At 44.2% G+C, this 15,259-nt stretch overlaps 1 protein-coding gene across 2 annotated transcripts in view; it reads left to right on the top strand.

Moving 5' to 3' along the window:
• CLIP2 (CAP-Gly domain containing linker protein 2) overlaps positions 1–15,259 on the top strand; it is a 122,302-nt gene that overhangs the window by 96,451 nt on the left and 10,592 nt on the right. Inside the window, exons 9-15 of one of the 2 annotated variants that reach the window (XM_073315253.1) lie at positions 1,221–1,325; positions 3,264–4,208; positions 7,747–7,804; positions 9,503–9,586; positions 10,131–10,287; positions 10,896–11,055; positions 12,856–13,041. In XM_073315253.1, the coding sequence (XP_073171354.1) occupies positions 1,221–1,325; positions 3,264–4,208; positions 7,747–7,804; positions 9,503–9,586; positions 10,131–10,287; positions 10,896–11,055; positions 12,856–13,041 (1,695 nt within the window). The remainder of the gene's footprint in view (positions 1–1,220; positions 1,326–3,263; positions 4,209–7,746; positions 7,805–9,502; positions 9,587–10,130; positions 10,288–10,895; positions 11,056–12,855; positions 13,042–15,259) is intronic. The other variant, XM_073315254.1, reaches the window with a different exon arrangement.

Genomic DNA, 15,259 nt, shown 5'->3' with positions numbered 1-15,259 from the left:
ATATTTTCCAGACTTTAAAAGAAAACAGATGGGTGCAAACTTAAATTTTCTCCATTCACAGAAAAGGAGCCAAAGCTCATTCATTCTTTTCCATCTCAGATCAGGTTGTAAAGAAAAAAAATTTCAAATGAATTCAGGCTTGGGAATGGGGGAAAAAAATAATGAAGTGGCAAGTGAAGGGCAGAAAATTGCCTAGAACAACTTAAGTAACCGTATAGTCCTTGTCATGCTGTGGTCTTGGTGGATCAACTTTGTATTCAATAGAAAATAGTTTTGAAAGTTAAAAATTTGAAAGCCAGAGTTTGCACGTTGATTCCCCCCCCCTTCTTCACAGGGAATTTACATTATATCAGTGGCCAATACTGATGTGCTTAAATAATAATTTTGCTACCAATAGAGGAATGTTATCTAGTTGTTAGGGCAAGGGACATTGAATCAAGACTTCTGGATTCTAATCCTGGCTCACCCACTGAACTTGAGCAAAAAAAAAAAACAACTCTGTGCCTCAGTTTACCCAAGTAAACTGAGGCATGGAGGGTGGTTGTGAGACTCAAAATTTGAAAATCACTTTGAAATCCTTAGCTATAGATGCTGTACAAATGCAAAGTACTCAATTATACCACTTTTTTCTACTTAAATTTCCTTCATTGCTTTAAGTGATGTATATTTTCTGGTATTGTCACTACACTGTGCACAGTGAAACCTGCTTGTAGTCAACTACGTCATAGTTGAAACTCTCTCTTTATTGCAAAAGGCAACTCTGCCAGTAGGCAGCCTCCAACTGTCCACATTGTCTACGGTGAATGGTCTTTAATTGGTGCATAGACCTTGTACTGACTCACATTGCGCTGGGGTGGATTTCTTCTGTTGTGAAGTGTTCTCACTATGGCCCCCATGCAGGAAAGCACATAAGCACCTGCTTAAGTCTCATTGCCTTTAGTGGAACTTAAGCACCCTTCTTGAATAGGGATGCTTTGCTAAAATGGGCCCTATAAGAGGAGTCCACTGTATCTTAAATAGCCACCCTGAGGACCATGTAAAATCCCTTAGTAACCTATTTCTGTTTGGATGAATTTTCCTGCCTGTTGAGACCTTTATTCTCCTCCGTTGTGAACTGCCTTTCCTTGTCTTGTACACGGAACATGATGTTGCAGCCTTTTCTCTCTGTTTTCTGCTCTCTCCCCTGTTGTTGTTGTTTTTTCTTCCCTGTGTGTGACCAGACTCAGACGCAGTTGGAGCATGCCCGCATACGGGAGCTCGAGCAGAGCCTGCTGTTTGAGAAGGCACAGGCTGAAAAACTCCTCAGAGAATTAGAGGACACCAGGGTAATCCCAACCCCACTTTCCCTGCCGGCAGACCAGTGTGCTTGTCAGCTGCATTGATGCCAACAATGCCTTGTTTGGGATTTTGTTGTTTGGTTTGAGTTTGGGCGTCCATGGTTTGCGTTTTGTTTACTTTATTTGCACTCCCTTTCTGGAAATAGTAGCACCATATGATTTTGCCTTTGCTTCTTGTGTGGTGACTCGTTTTTCCGACATGCGTTTGCTTCTCAACCCCATGACGCCATTTGACATGAGCGCTTCACAACTCACCATTCGATTAACACCGCCAGATAAATAACAATGATTAAACCTTGCACGGTTCATTTTGCTTCCGGGGTCCCTTTAAACTACGGTAGGAAATAAGTGTGACAATCAATGTTGCAAACATCCTTCCTTCTATTGTGGATGCTGCAATTTGAGATAGAAGATAAGGCTGGAGAGTCTAAATGGAACTGCTCCTAAGTCGTAGCACTATAGCTCTGGTCACTTGGGTTAGTTAGGCTGTAGGATTCAGGAAGGGCTGTCTAGAGGAGCAATACATCACGGCTTTAAGGAGCCTTGTTTGGGGCAGGTGAGGAGAAGGTTTTTCTTGAAGGTGTTACATGGTGGGGAGAGCAGTTGATTTTTAAAAAGACAAGCAAACTGTCAGGACTGTGATGTGGCCAGAGGAGAGATAATCAGGCCTAGTGGTCAGAGCCAGAGTCCAAGCCAGGGGTCAGAGCGGGGATCAGAACCTGGGGATCATGCCCAAGTCAGATCCAGTGCAGCTGCCAGTCAGGAGATCTCCCAGTTGCTTGAACAACTTCCCTGTGCCGCCTTCTGGCTTAAATAGTATGGTGGGGCTGATCATCATCTCCAGCCATGAGCCTCGTGGGCGGGGCCGCTGGGAGAGGTCAGAGTTCTGCTAGCCCCTCACATCCAGGAGTTTTGGGTGGGCTGCCGAGTAGCGGCCAGGCTGTGAGGACTGCATGGGAGCTTGTAGAGATCACCCAAAAGGCCAGGCTGGAGTCTTCCAAACTGGTGAAAGGGGTTTGAGCACCCCATTCCCATTAAAAATGAGTGGGCGTCAGGCATCCAGCTCCCTTAGGCAGCTTTGAAAAATTTCAGCCGAAACAAATAAATAGAATGGATCAGTTATGTTTTGGTGCTAAAGGAGTAAATGTTGTAGATTTGCTTGTTTGTTTGTTTGTTTTTACATTTCCTCTTATCAGGTCTGTTGTTCTGTACCCAAAGGTGCCCACCTCCACCGTGATCAGCAATCAAATCAGGCCAGAAAGATTAAACTCAGACAGCTAAGAAGCTACTCAAACCCTGTCATGCAGTGTAACTCATAGCCAGCAGTTTATTCTCTTACATCTTCTAGCATTCTACCTTATTTTTACTTTGCTAATAAATTCTAACAAGACTCCATGCGTAAAATTTCTTTTCCTTTTACACCAGGGTAAACCATAAAGTTGTGAAGGTGCCAGAGGCTCTGAAGAGCTGAGCAATAAAAGGAAATGTTCATGATGTGTACAATCCTGATTTTAATATCCACCATATTCCTGAGTGTACAGTAGCATTTTCTATACATCACTTGGCAAGCAGCCCAGTTGAGAAATATAATGGGATTTCAGGACATTATTTTTAATAAACCCCTGTAACTTTTTAGTAGCTAATATTACAGCAGTTGTTTCAAAGAGACATGTTGTTTCTGATTCAAACCAATGGTTCAAATTGGAAGCATGCATTAAAACCAGCATAAAGGCCTTGATGCAAGAAAGTATTGTTAATTACCCTGGTGGAAAAACTGTAATCGGATTGAGGATGTTGTTTTTCTTTTTAAACTGGCTAATGTGCTTGGGATTTGACTGTCTCTGGAACACGTCTACTAAAGAGAAGCAGACAGCAAGGAAAGGTGAGAACTTACTTTGTGTCCTTTTTTTTTTTTTATTGTTTCAGTTAACTACGGTAGCAGAGAAGTCTAGAATCCTTCAGCTGGAGGAAGAGCTGAGTGTCAGGCGTGGTGAAGTGGAGGAGTTGAGACAATGCCTAAGGAACTCCCACCAGGCAGAGACCCCTGAGCACAATCTTGGTCTGCAGTCAGAGGCGCTTCGACTGCGAGACCAGCTGCTGTCTGCCAGCAAGGAGCACCAAAAAGAGAGCAGCCAGCTAAAGGAGAAGTACGAAAAGACCCTGAAGAAGTATCAACAGGAGATAGAGAAGCTGAAAGCCGTCAATGAAAAATACTCCCAGGAAATCGTTGACCTGAAACACAAAGTTCAACAAGCCACCAATGAGAACATGGGACTGATGGACAACTGGAAGTCTAAGCTGGACACCTTGGCTTCTGACCATCAGAAATCTCTGGAAGACCTCAAAGCCACCCTGAACACAGGCCCTGATACCCAGCACAAGGAGATAGTAGAACTGAAGGCCGTGGTAGAGAGCATAAAGATGGAGCACCAGCTTGAACTGGAGAACCTTAAAGCTAAGCACGATATTGAGACTGCTGTTCACATAAAGGAGAAAGAAAGTCTGAAGCTGAAGCTGCAGGAGGCCAGCGACCAAGTGGAAGAAAGCAACAACAACTGGAAAACGCAACTGGAAACCAAAACAAACCAGCACCTTACAGAACTTCAGGACATGAAGGACAAGTGCCGAGATGCCGAACTGAGAGTGCATGAACTGGAGAAGCTACACAGTGAATATAAAGATCAGGCTCAAGCAATAGCTTTCTTGAAAGAGCAGATTTCTCTGGCTGAGAAGAAGATGTTGGACTATGAGACACTACAGAAAACAGAAGCCCAGAGTAAACAGGAGATCCAAAGATTGCAGGAAAAAGTGCTTGTCTTAGAGAACAAACTGCAGTCCATGGAGGCACTGCATCCTTCTCAGCATGCCAATGTATGGGTTTGGGCTATTCTATTTATATTGTTTTGTCCTTAGTATTCCTCATAAGGCTAACCTGAATTTTGCCCTGTAGTATAATTTGCTTGGGCTTCTTGGCTTTAAAGCCATCTGATTCTTCATCTTTTATCCATGTCTTTTATTGTTTTTCTGAGCAATCCAATCACATTACTGGGTGGGCCCACGAGTGGGGAGGAGGAGGACGCACTGGGTAAAGGACCTGCCTGCCTGCACTGGGTAAAGGACCCTGTTGTCTCCCTGCTCATGGAAGTGAGGGTACTTGTAACGACACCACTCTGTGTGGGTCGTTGGACTCGAAGGTGTATGCTGGCAGCCGGGGGTAGCTAGTGCAGAGGCTCTTCATGTACTTCATGCATGTGTCGCCACTATGGAAGGACTAAACAGTCATGGGAGAGAGGCAAAGACAGAACCGGTATGAGATTAGGATGTAGCCTGACCTAGGACTTCACCTGAAGGCATCCTTCATTCAGTGGAAGTCAGTAGGAGCCATAAGGGAGGAAGGCTGCTGTGTGGTTAAGCCAGGGGACTGGTAATTGGGACATGATGGGTCTATCCAGGCTCTGCCACTGACCTGCTGTACGATGTTGGGAAAGAGAACTTCATTTCTGTCTTTCAATTCCCTCATCACTGATGGAAAGTCCCTATCTAGCAGGGTGTTTAGAAGGCAAGGTTATAACGGAACAGCTGATGGGGATGGTCTCACAATGGGGAGGGGGGAGAGGGGTGGGAGTCTGCCAATCAAGGCACTAGTCACACACGATGAAATGTCTGACTTCAAGGTGATTCATCCACATCTTAGTGCTGATTGGAGGACAGGCAGTAACTATCATAACCATGGAGGGATCTGTTTCTTCTGAGCTTATTATAGGTTTCTCTAGCCCACCAGCCTTGTTATTCTGATGCCCTGTTGTCTGTCACGTGGTACCCTCCCATCTTTATGAGATGATATAAGGACAAAGGATCGGTCTGTGACTTATTCACACAACTTTTGCTAGGTGATAGAAAAATCACTGCAAAGTCTCTGTGTGTTTGGAGCCTCTGCCCGTACTTGCACTTTGTACAAGAAGCTAGATAAAAAGAATATTCCAACAAGAGAGAGTTCCTGTCCCAGTCGGGTACAGACAACCAAAAGCAAGCCTTGGAATATACATTGTTTGCTTGAGAATAGGTATTTGAAAGGTACCCCACTGCTCCAAATTAAGGCCCCAATCCTGCAAACATTTACTATGTGCTTAATATTAACTACCATGAGTAGTCCCATCAGTTGCATGATAGTAAAATTAAGCAGCTGCATGTGTATTGTTAGGCTGAAGCTTAATACTAGTAAAATAGCATGTGCATTGTGCGTGAAAGGAGGGAAAGAAACAAAAAAGAGGAGGAAGAATCTTAAGCATTAATAATGGTGTTGGAAGGGTTTTCCAGCATGCGTCCTCTCTCTTAGCTAGGCATGAAAGCTACAGAGCAAGGGCTCCAGCACTCAGAAAATATACTGTGAGTTCGTTAATAGAAAACTCTAGTGTAACAGCAAAGAGTTGCTGTCTACATCCAATCCTAACTCCAAAGAAGAGTAAAGAAAAAGAAAGAACCGAAGGTCCAATCCAGAACCCATTAAAGTCAATTGAAAGACTCCCATTGACTTTATTGGGCATTCGATTGGGCCTAACGTGTCTTGAAAGAACTAACAGCCAGAGAGAAAGCAATCATATTGACCCTCTGATGCAAATTAAGGCCAAGAAAATGCAGCTTGCTGCTGGAATGAATGCATGGACAAAAGCAAGAGAGTGTCATTGACACAGGGTAAATTCTATTTTTTTTTAAAATATCTTGGCTAATTTGACATAGCGTGAATTTTCCAAATATTTAAAAGAAACAAATGTATCTTATGACTCTGTAGACTGCTCCTTCCCCAGGCATTCAAACAGGTGCTTTATGTGTTTTGGTAAGTTGCAGTGAGATGACTTTTGTTACTAAGAGTCACACCAGAGGCAAGTATTGCATCCTCAGAATCTGCTTCTAATTCTGTGAAGTCATTGACCACAATCCACTAACTGGGTGAAGCCAATGGTACTTAAAAGTGCTTAAAGTTAAGCAGTGCTTAGATGCTTTGCTGTAACGAGGCCTGGGCTATAACTAATCAGTGTGGTTGTCCCTTAAGGCCAGGAGTCTAGTGACGGTAGTTAAGTAGTAAGGGAACAATAGCGTGCATTCACTTAAGTGACCCCTAGACAGGTAGAATGTGGCGTCCCCTGAGGAAAGAGGAAAAAAGCCAAGTGACTGGATTCCACTCCACGGTGGCCAATGCCTTGGGAGAGCAAGCTGTAGGTGTGATTGGAGCAAAACCAGTACCATAGCGCCAAGCCGGCCGAGTGCACAGAGACCTGCAGCTCATCTTTGAGCCTGTTGACTGTTGTTGTTGCCCTTCATACGGGAGTCGAGCTTTGTTTGGTTTGATGCCACTTATGTTCTCCTAGAACTGCTGTCGTTTTCAAACAGTCTCCGCTCCCTTGCTACGGGTTGCAACAACATTTGTCATGATGATACCTGTGGCATTAATAGCTATGCCACGCGCTTCTTTTATAAACGTGGCCTCCACACATCCCCCTGTATAAGTGAAAGGTCCTAGGTGGGTCTGCATTGCTCCCAGGTAAGCGAGTTGTTAATTGAACTAAAATTTCCATGTGATAAAAATAAGTCTGAAATTATCCGTGAAGAAGGAAAAGCACTGAGACTGCAGTTCAGAAAAGCACTTAAGCATGCGCTGCAGTATTACCCGGAATTTCAGCATGGGTTGAGTCATGGTTGTAAATCACAGTATTAATTCTGATGCCAGCTTAGAGAGAAACCAAAAGGCAAGACACACAGAAGGAGTTAAAAAGACTCCTAGGGCCATCCCTTGAAGGAGCCTGCTTTTCAGAAGGTGCTGAGGACCTGTTATCTGGCAGTCAGAGCTCTTTAAGGTGTCTCAAGCTGAGGCCTCAAAAACTGATGTACCCAAAATCCCTAGTCACTGATGAAAATGCTGAAAATGACTTCTTATCAGAGATGGTCCAAACCAAAACTCCAGATCACCCCTCCTATCCCTGAGCTTTGGGGCATATGGATCCAGAGTTTGCAGGTTGAGCCCATTCCTAATGATCCCTTTTTGCATACACTGAACTCCAACATTGTTGCATGAAAATGGAAACTGGGTCCTTACTTTGATCAATTATGGAATTCGGGCCTTCCATTAAGAGAATGCCAGCTGTACCCACCTCAGTGCTCAACTGTCTGAGTGACTTTTTTTTTAAATCACCTCTTTGATTTCCCTCTGAGAAGGATGTAAATCTGATTGGCAAAATATGAAGGCCAAAGGACATTGATGCCAGTTGTGTTCCTTATTGTGCCTGCTAGAGTTTTAAATTCACTGACTTTGCTTTGATTCTACAGAAGATTGATGGTAAAGAGTTAGTGGGCATTTTATATGTGTGTATATATTTGTGTGTGTGTGTATACATATATTTTACGTTTATTTCAGATGATTGAAACTAATGATATTTCAGAAGAGAAGATAAAGATGAAGCAGGCTATGGAAGGTAATGAATTTCACTGTCAGAGTGATTGATATGCCATGTCTTTCACTCTTCTGCTCTAGCTAGAAAGAGCTGGCTGAAAAGGGCTTGGGAAGTTTATGGGGGAGGGATAGCTTAGTGGTTTGAGCATTGGCCTCCTAAACCCAGGGTTGTGAGTTCAATCTTTGAGGGGGCCATTTAGGGATCTGGGGCTAAAATTGGGGATTGGTCCTGCTTGAGCAGCGGGTTGGACTAGATGACCTCCTGAGATCCCTTCCAACCCTGATATTCTATGATTCTATGTCATCTTTGTGCTTTTGTGTAGGTTGCACTGGTTGTCTGGCTTTTTCACCTGTGTGGCTGGCATGCCTGCCTGAGCAAATACAGTGGAGGACTCTTATTCCAAAATCTTCCTCCCACACCTACAATATGGGCCAGAACCTCGGCTGGTGAAAGTGGGCATTGATCCATTGGCTTCAGTAGAGTTGCACTGATTTTGCAGCAACTGAAACTGGACCATAGAATAAAAATCACTCCCATCAGAGGGTGGCTAACAGGAATGACGCGCTGCATGTTGCAACTGGCTAGAAGAATTTGGAGTTTTCCCTCTACCTTGCTATAAATCAGATATGAGCCTGAAATGAAACCCCAGATCTAGACACACAAACTTTGGATAAGGTTTGATTCAGAGCTGAGTTTCACTGGGGTTTCCATCTCTGTAATAAACCAAACCATAGCTCTGGATCTGAAAAACTCCAGAGTCTGGAAAAATTTTGGTCTGGATCCATGCTTTGTGGCTCTGGCCCATTTCTGCTGTGTGGATCTCATCCCTGTTTGAACTTGCATGGGTTTGAATTTCACCCCGTGTAAATGCCAATTAGTTCATGGAGTGTCTTTCGTTCACCTTTGGATTCAGACTAAAATACTTTCATGCTCTATTCCCTCCTGCCCACACACGCACAAGTTATCATTCTGCCTTCTCTCTCTCCCCCGCCCCCTTCTTTTCTCTGCCCTGCAAATGCCATGTGGGGGTGTATTTTATACCAGGTCAGATACTTGACTGATAGTTAAATAACTAGGGTAGGACTCAAGCACTAGTCCCTTTACTATTTGGTCCCTTTACTATGTCCAACAGCAACAGATCTTAAGATGGTCACTGAATCCATGTGTATTTGGCTTCTCTGAGTCTAAGCACTGAACAAAAAATGGATAAGGCAGATTAAAAAGCTGTCTCAGACTCAGGATGTTGCAGCACTTCAAATCTATGGCTTTGATTTGATTGTGTGAATGTGCTGACTCTACGCAACTTCTGACTTTGCTTTTTCCATCATCCCTGCCTTCCAGGGTAGCAGGTAACAAATGGAATTGCGTGGAAGGCTCCTTTCTGTTTGCTTTTTCATAATATTTCATTCTTCCTTTCTTCACTTGTCATCTGTTGTTTAAGCCCACCCTCTGATATGCTTCCTATCTGCGTGTCTCTGCTTCATTTAAGGTCAAATGGGGATGAGATGCTGTGAGACACAAACCAGCTGGTGCCACCCATCTCTGCCTCTCTTGAGAGGGTGGATACTGTGTATTTGCACCTAGTCATCTGTCTGGGCCACGGAACCCTAAATGTCTCCATACACCATTGGCCTTCACTGTGTGACCAGGCAAAGCAGTTGCCAAGGATGTAACCTCTCTCTCTCTCTCTCTCTCTCCCTCCTTTCCATTCACCTAAAGAACTGCAAGATAAGCTGAGTAAAAGAGATAAAGAGGTGTCCTCCCTCTCCTCCCAGACAGAAACTCTAAGGGCCCAAGTAAGTGGTAAGTTTCCCTAATCCAGTGCTGGTGGGAACTAGATAGTTTCATTGTGGCCTTTTTGTACCTCCACCATTACAAGAAGAATTTAGGATTTATACATTAAAGCAACCTAGTAATGTGTGTGCATAAACATGCAGTTGTCCATGTATAAGAGGATTGTGCTTAGCAAATGTTTGTTCTTGATGCAGTGGGCCCAATTCTACCCCAGAGAGATGCAAGTAAATCCCATTGAAGTTACTTGTATCTGGTAGGGAGAGAATTTGGCCCAATAATCTTAACAAATTGGGAAGCCAAAGGGGATGTAGAAATAAATGCAGCTGGGTTTATAATTTCTGGAATCTCTGCTTACACAGGGCTGGTGCTGCTGAGCATTTGCAACTCTCATGGACTCCAGTGGCAGCTGCAGATTACTTAACTAGACATAACTAACTAGGGGAAGCCACATGGTGCAAGGAATGGAAATGAAATTGAGAAATGAAGTCATCCAAAAAAGGAACGTAGGTAGGGCCTGGTAGACTTTTTTCCTCCCCTTTTATTCTTCCCTTAGCATTGGAAAATAAATGCAAAGCTGGAGAAAAGAAGGGAGATTCTCTGTTGAAGGAAAAGAAGCGGTTGGAAGCTGAACTGGAGACCTTGTCCAGGAAAACCCATGATGCTTCAGGCCAGCTAGTCCTGATTAGCCAGGAGCTACTCAAAAAGGAAAGGTTGGTCTTTTAGAAACTAACTAAAGAGGCTGCAGTGTTATGATCCTTAAGAAGGACCCAGGCATATGTAAGACACACTCTGAATTTGGCCCTATTCAGAGCATCGCTATTTAACGTACAAAAAAATACAAGTTGAATGATTGAAACCCATATTTCAACTTTCCCATCATCTGGGTTATTAGGATGTTGGGTGCCGGTTTAGTGCCTCAAGGGCTGAATTACCAAGAGCACTCAGCTCCCACCACTATCCCAGGTTTTCAACACACAGCTCAGCTCCCGCTGAGGCACTGAAATAAGTGGCCAGATTTAAAAAAAAATCAAATAAAAAAAAATCAGCACATTGGATGTAGAACTCTTTTGAAACTGTGTCCTACTGGTGGAGTCCAGCTGCAAAGGTGAGCTGAGTCCTGATGTGAATTTTTCCAATTTTGGGGGGGTTTGGACGCAAGGGTCCCAGTTTGGCCCCCTCTCTCAGACCACACCTTGTTAGATGTCCTCTTTCAAAGCTGAGAGAAGTTGCAAATCACACACACACACACCCACCCACCCCCCAAAAGACGACTGAATAAATTTTCCCCTTTGTGACGTTCTCCCCATCCCTCCCTCAGGAGCCTGAATGAGCTGCGAGCTTTGCTACTGGAAGCAAACCGTCACTCGCCCGGGCCAGAGCGGGACCTGAGCCGAGAAGTGCACAAAGCAGAATGGAGACTGAAAGAGCAGAAACTCAAAGACGACATCAAAGGCCTGAGAGAAAAGCTGATAGTTCTGGTGAGAGCAAGATGCCCCCATCCTTGCTGGTTGGCACAGGTGTCTGGGAGGGCGTCACCTAGCTCCTGGTCTTTGGAGGGTAAATGTGTGTGGCAGAACAGACAAACATGGGAAGGACTTTTCACAGCCTGGGGATTCTTTTGGTATCGTTGAATTTGCCCTAATTTTGTGAATTTTGCTGTCATTCAGCAAATTACACTGGGGCTTCCTTTGGTGTCTTGTGTATGTGAACCCAGTCTAAGAGGTGCTGGCTGACTGCAACTCCCACTGGGTGTGGTCCTGGGAGTTTCAGCGATCCCTCATCTCCGAGGGCAGGGCATGCAGAAAAACATAAGAACCTCAGTGTTCCAAACTGCCTGATGTTTTTCAAGTGCATTCATTTTTGCGTGCCCAATTTAAGACGCCCCAAATAGGCCTCAACTTCCAGGGGCAAGCATTCGTAATTCTCTGAAAATTGGGCCCCTGTGAAGTGTCTCAGATTGGGCACCCAATAATGGAGATGTTGGAAATGACTAGTCACTTTTGAACTTTTATCCAGATGGAGGCCTGGTTGCTAATGGAAAGTGCTGTCTGCTGATAGCAAATCCTTGCAAAATTGTCATGCTGGAAAGCAGGCACTGTCATTTTATTGTGAAATGACAAAATACAGATTATGACAATACGGAGCCTATGATCTTCCTTCACAGCCACACTGCTTTGTTCATAGTACGTTATATCTTTGACAGAGGAACCATCTCAAACTGTGTATGTCAGCTGGGGCATAGTTTAGCATGCACCTAGTAAGAGTAATCCTAAGTGATCTCAGTCCTTCGTCAATGTTTGCTGTCCCCTTTGTTTTAGAGCTGTGCCATACAGCTGTACTTACAGAGAGCTGTGCATTTATATTCATTTCACCCGGATTACCAACCCCAGATGTTAAAAAAAAAAAAAAAAAATCTTGAATCAAGCCCTGGAAAGTCGTGATTTTATTAAAAAAAAATGTTTTCAATTTGCCTTTTTTCTCTGAGCCTTTAGGATGCACCTGGGTCTTTTTTTCTTTTTCTTTTTTTCATCTTTTCTCTGCAGCTGTGATGGCTAGAAACTGATTTTTTTTTTAATGTTGAGATTCTCATGTAATCACATGCCTCCGGAAGCTGGGGCTTTAAGAAAAACACCAAATACCATGAGACTCATAATAAAATTGTGAAAGTTATCTTGTTTTAACGGTGTAAAATGGCAGGCACGCTTACCATGCTGTATAAATAATATAATCTGCATAACAGAGGCCTCACATACCTACACTTATTTTCAAGGGATTGTTTAAAAAAAATCTTGGCAATGCTTCCTTTCCATCTCAAGCAATAGCTGGAGTCATTTTGTATTATATATTCGTTGCAAGACGTCAGATTTCCTAAAATAAAATAGTAGGAGAAGAATAGGAAGAAAATACAAAGTTGCTCGTTTCCCCCTGTTGTTTATTCCTCGATAAGGAGATAGAGGAAGAGCCGAGTGGACAAGAAGAGCTAATGAGACGTAATGATTTTTTTCAGATCTAGATTTGTGATTCCTGTAGACTGCAGCGACCTCTAGAGGAGGAGACTTAAGTAATTGACTGAACTCGGCTAGTAACAAATCTGAGCAGCCCCTTGTTGCATTTAATACTTTGTTCTCTCCAACCTTGCTGTCTGCTCTGATCCGTTACTGAAACCAGAGTCTGGCACAAGTCACTCTCAAATGTACTTTGCCCCTAGTTCCTATGTGTCTATCAGAGTCTAACCTGCTTCCCTGCTTTTTTTTCTTTTTTTACCTTTATATGTCAAGGATAAAGAGAAATCGGTAACAGATCAAAGGCGGTACTCCCTGATTGACCCTTCATCAGAGACTGAGGTTCTCCGGCTGCAGCACCGACTGATCAGCACGGAGGACGTCCTGCGGAATGCACTGGAGCAGGGTCAGCAAATGGAGAAACTCATGGAGGCCATGAGAAGTTCTTCAGAGAAAACACAGGTAGTGCACTCCCCCCACTGGAGCAGCGAGTTACCTGATTGCTCGCGCCATGGCAGCCATGTGCCCAGAGCAATGCTCTGATGGGGCCCCACACCACCAAGGAAATCAAAGTGGTGCTGTAGGTCGTGATTCAGTAGATAGCCCTCTTCCCTCTGACAGAACAAAGCATCACAGGGGTGCAGTGTTCGCTACAGATTCTGTCTTTCAGATGAGGTCTAAAACCAACTGCATGACTCTGTGTGGATCATTAAAGATCCTCTGGCACTCTTCACAAGAACCAGGTGTTAGTCCCAGTATCCTGTGCCAAATTACAGTCGACCTATTTAAATGGTAACTTCACGTGTATTTCTTCATTTCATGTGGGTATAGCATTGATTTCCTTTCTTATGCTGTAAATATGGTGCTGCTGGATGGTTTTTACACATCTACTAGGCTTCACACCAGAGTTGGCTGCATTCATGGGTATAGAAAGGGACTATATGTGCGTGGGTGGGTGGGTATGTCTACACTTCAGGCTGGACGGGGTAATATCGGTGCTAGCTCTTAATGAGCTAACCCACTAAAAAATAGCAGCGTAGCCATGGCGACATCAGCAGCAGGAGGGGCTAGCAGCCTGACTATGTACCTATGGTCTCAGATGGGAGCGTACTCAGATGGCTAGACCCTCCTGCCGCATGCGCTGATGTGGCTACACTTATACTGTTCACACTCTAGGTCGATCAGAGCAAGCGTGGGTATGTCTCCTCAAGGTGGGGATTACACCTCCAAAGTGGAGCCAGGCCCTGTCTATCTGTATCTAGATGGGAATAACCACTGGGAACAGCCTAATAAATGTTTTCTTTCTAGCAGTGACCCTGGCTGGGTTTTCACTTGGCCTAATGGGGAGAGAGAGAGACTTACTTTTTCTCTTGGTTTATATTAATGCACTGTTCCTGGCCTATAAGCTAAGACTATTTTTTCATTGTTTATCTCCTTTAAAATGGTACATGAAAAGTGAAAAATACAGATTTAGGTCATCCCTCTTCTTTGTTCTCATCAGAATTCACTTTCCCTGCCGCCCATCAGCACACACTTCTTCAGTTTCCAAGTGCTTTAATAGAGATCCATCTGGGAAAGGTTTTTCCGTCTCTCTTGCCAGTTTCCTCAGAACTCTTGGACTGTACCTGACTCGAGGGGTTGGTCAGCTGCTCTCAAACACCTGCAACCGAATCCTTCTGATTTCCTCCAGTACTTCCTTTGCCTCCCCTGGGAAATTTAGAAGTGCTTCCAGCATCTCTCCTACATCCTCTGCTGTGAGAGCGGAGGCTGAGAATCCATTTAATTTATCTTGGCATGCTCCAACCTTTTCTGTCATTTACCCTTAGTGTATCTGAGACCTGGGAGCTGCTTCTGTGGAAAGGCCCTGGTATTTACATTAAGCTCTTTCATTCTCTATCTTTTGCTTTTCGGACCGCATTTTCTCTGAACTCAAGTCTACAATCAGTTTACATCTCTTGGAGGCCTGGTGTTTTTACACCTCACATGTGTTCCTTTGATTGAAAGTTTCCTCATTTACCTTGTCCTAAAAATGTTCATCTCTTACAGCAAGTGCATGCTGCTCATAATGCACATTCAGAAGGATACTTAATACTGCATGATATGACCTAACCATTACGCACAGAGGCTAGGGCCGTGGTTATTTTTTCCTCTCCCATGCTGTGCTGTTACAGGTCCAGGTACTTTATGGCAGGCAATCTGGACCAATGGATATCCTGCTTCTCTCCCCAAGTGCAGAACACCACAAAGTCTGCTGCAGGGACAGGGGCAGGGGCAGGGGTGGGATGGTTCATTTATTATCTGTATTGCAATAACACTCAGCGATCCCAATCGGAGACCTGGCTCCATTGTGCTAGGTGCAGTACAAACACACAATAAAAGGATGGCGCCTGCCCTGAAAACGAGACAAGTCTAAGACGAGAGTGCCGGGTTTGGCGTAGACAATTCCTCTGCACACAGAAGTGTGGTGAAATCAGCCACCTGCCTTGTGTGAAATAGAGCTGTGTATTTTTCATTCCGCACCACATGCCACAGCTGTAGTTATGGTGACAACTTTGTTGTTGTCCAAGACATAATGCAATCCTGGCAGTGTCTCCAGAGTGACTTTAGCTTCTGTTGTAACCACCATGTCTTAAACTGAAATGTGTCATGATGGATGGCTACAATACCCAGTGGTATGGTG

This window comes from Lepidochelys kempii, chromosome 17 (assembly GCF_965140265.1).
Source record: "Lepidochelys kempii isolate rLepKem1 chromosome 17, rLepKem1.hap2, whole genome shotgun sequence".
NCBI lineage: Eukaryota > Metazoa > Chordata > Testudines > Cheloniidae > Lepidochelys > Lepidochelys kempii.
The sequence above is the reverse complement of the archived record's forward strand: the minus strand, read 5'-3'. Positions and strand labels throughout refer to the sequence as shown.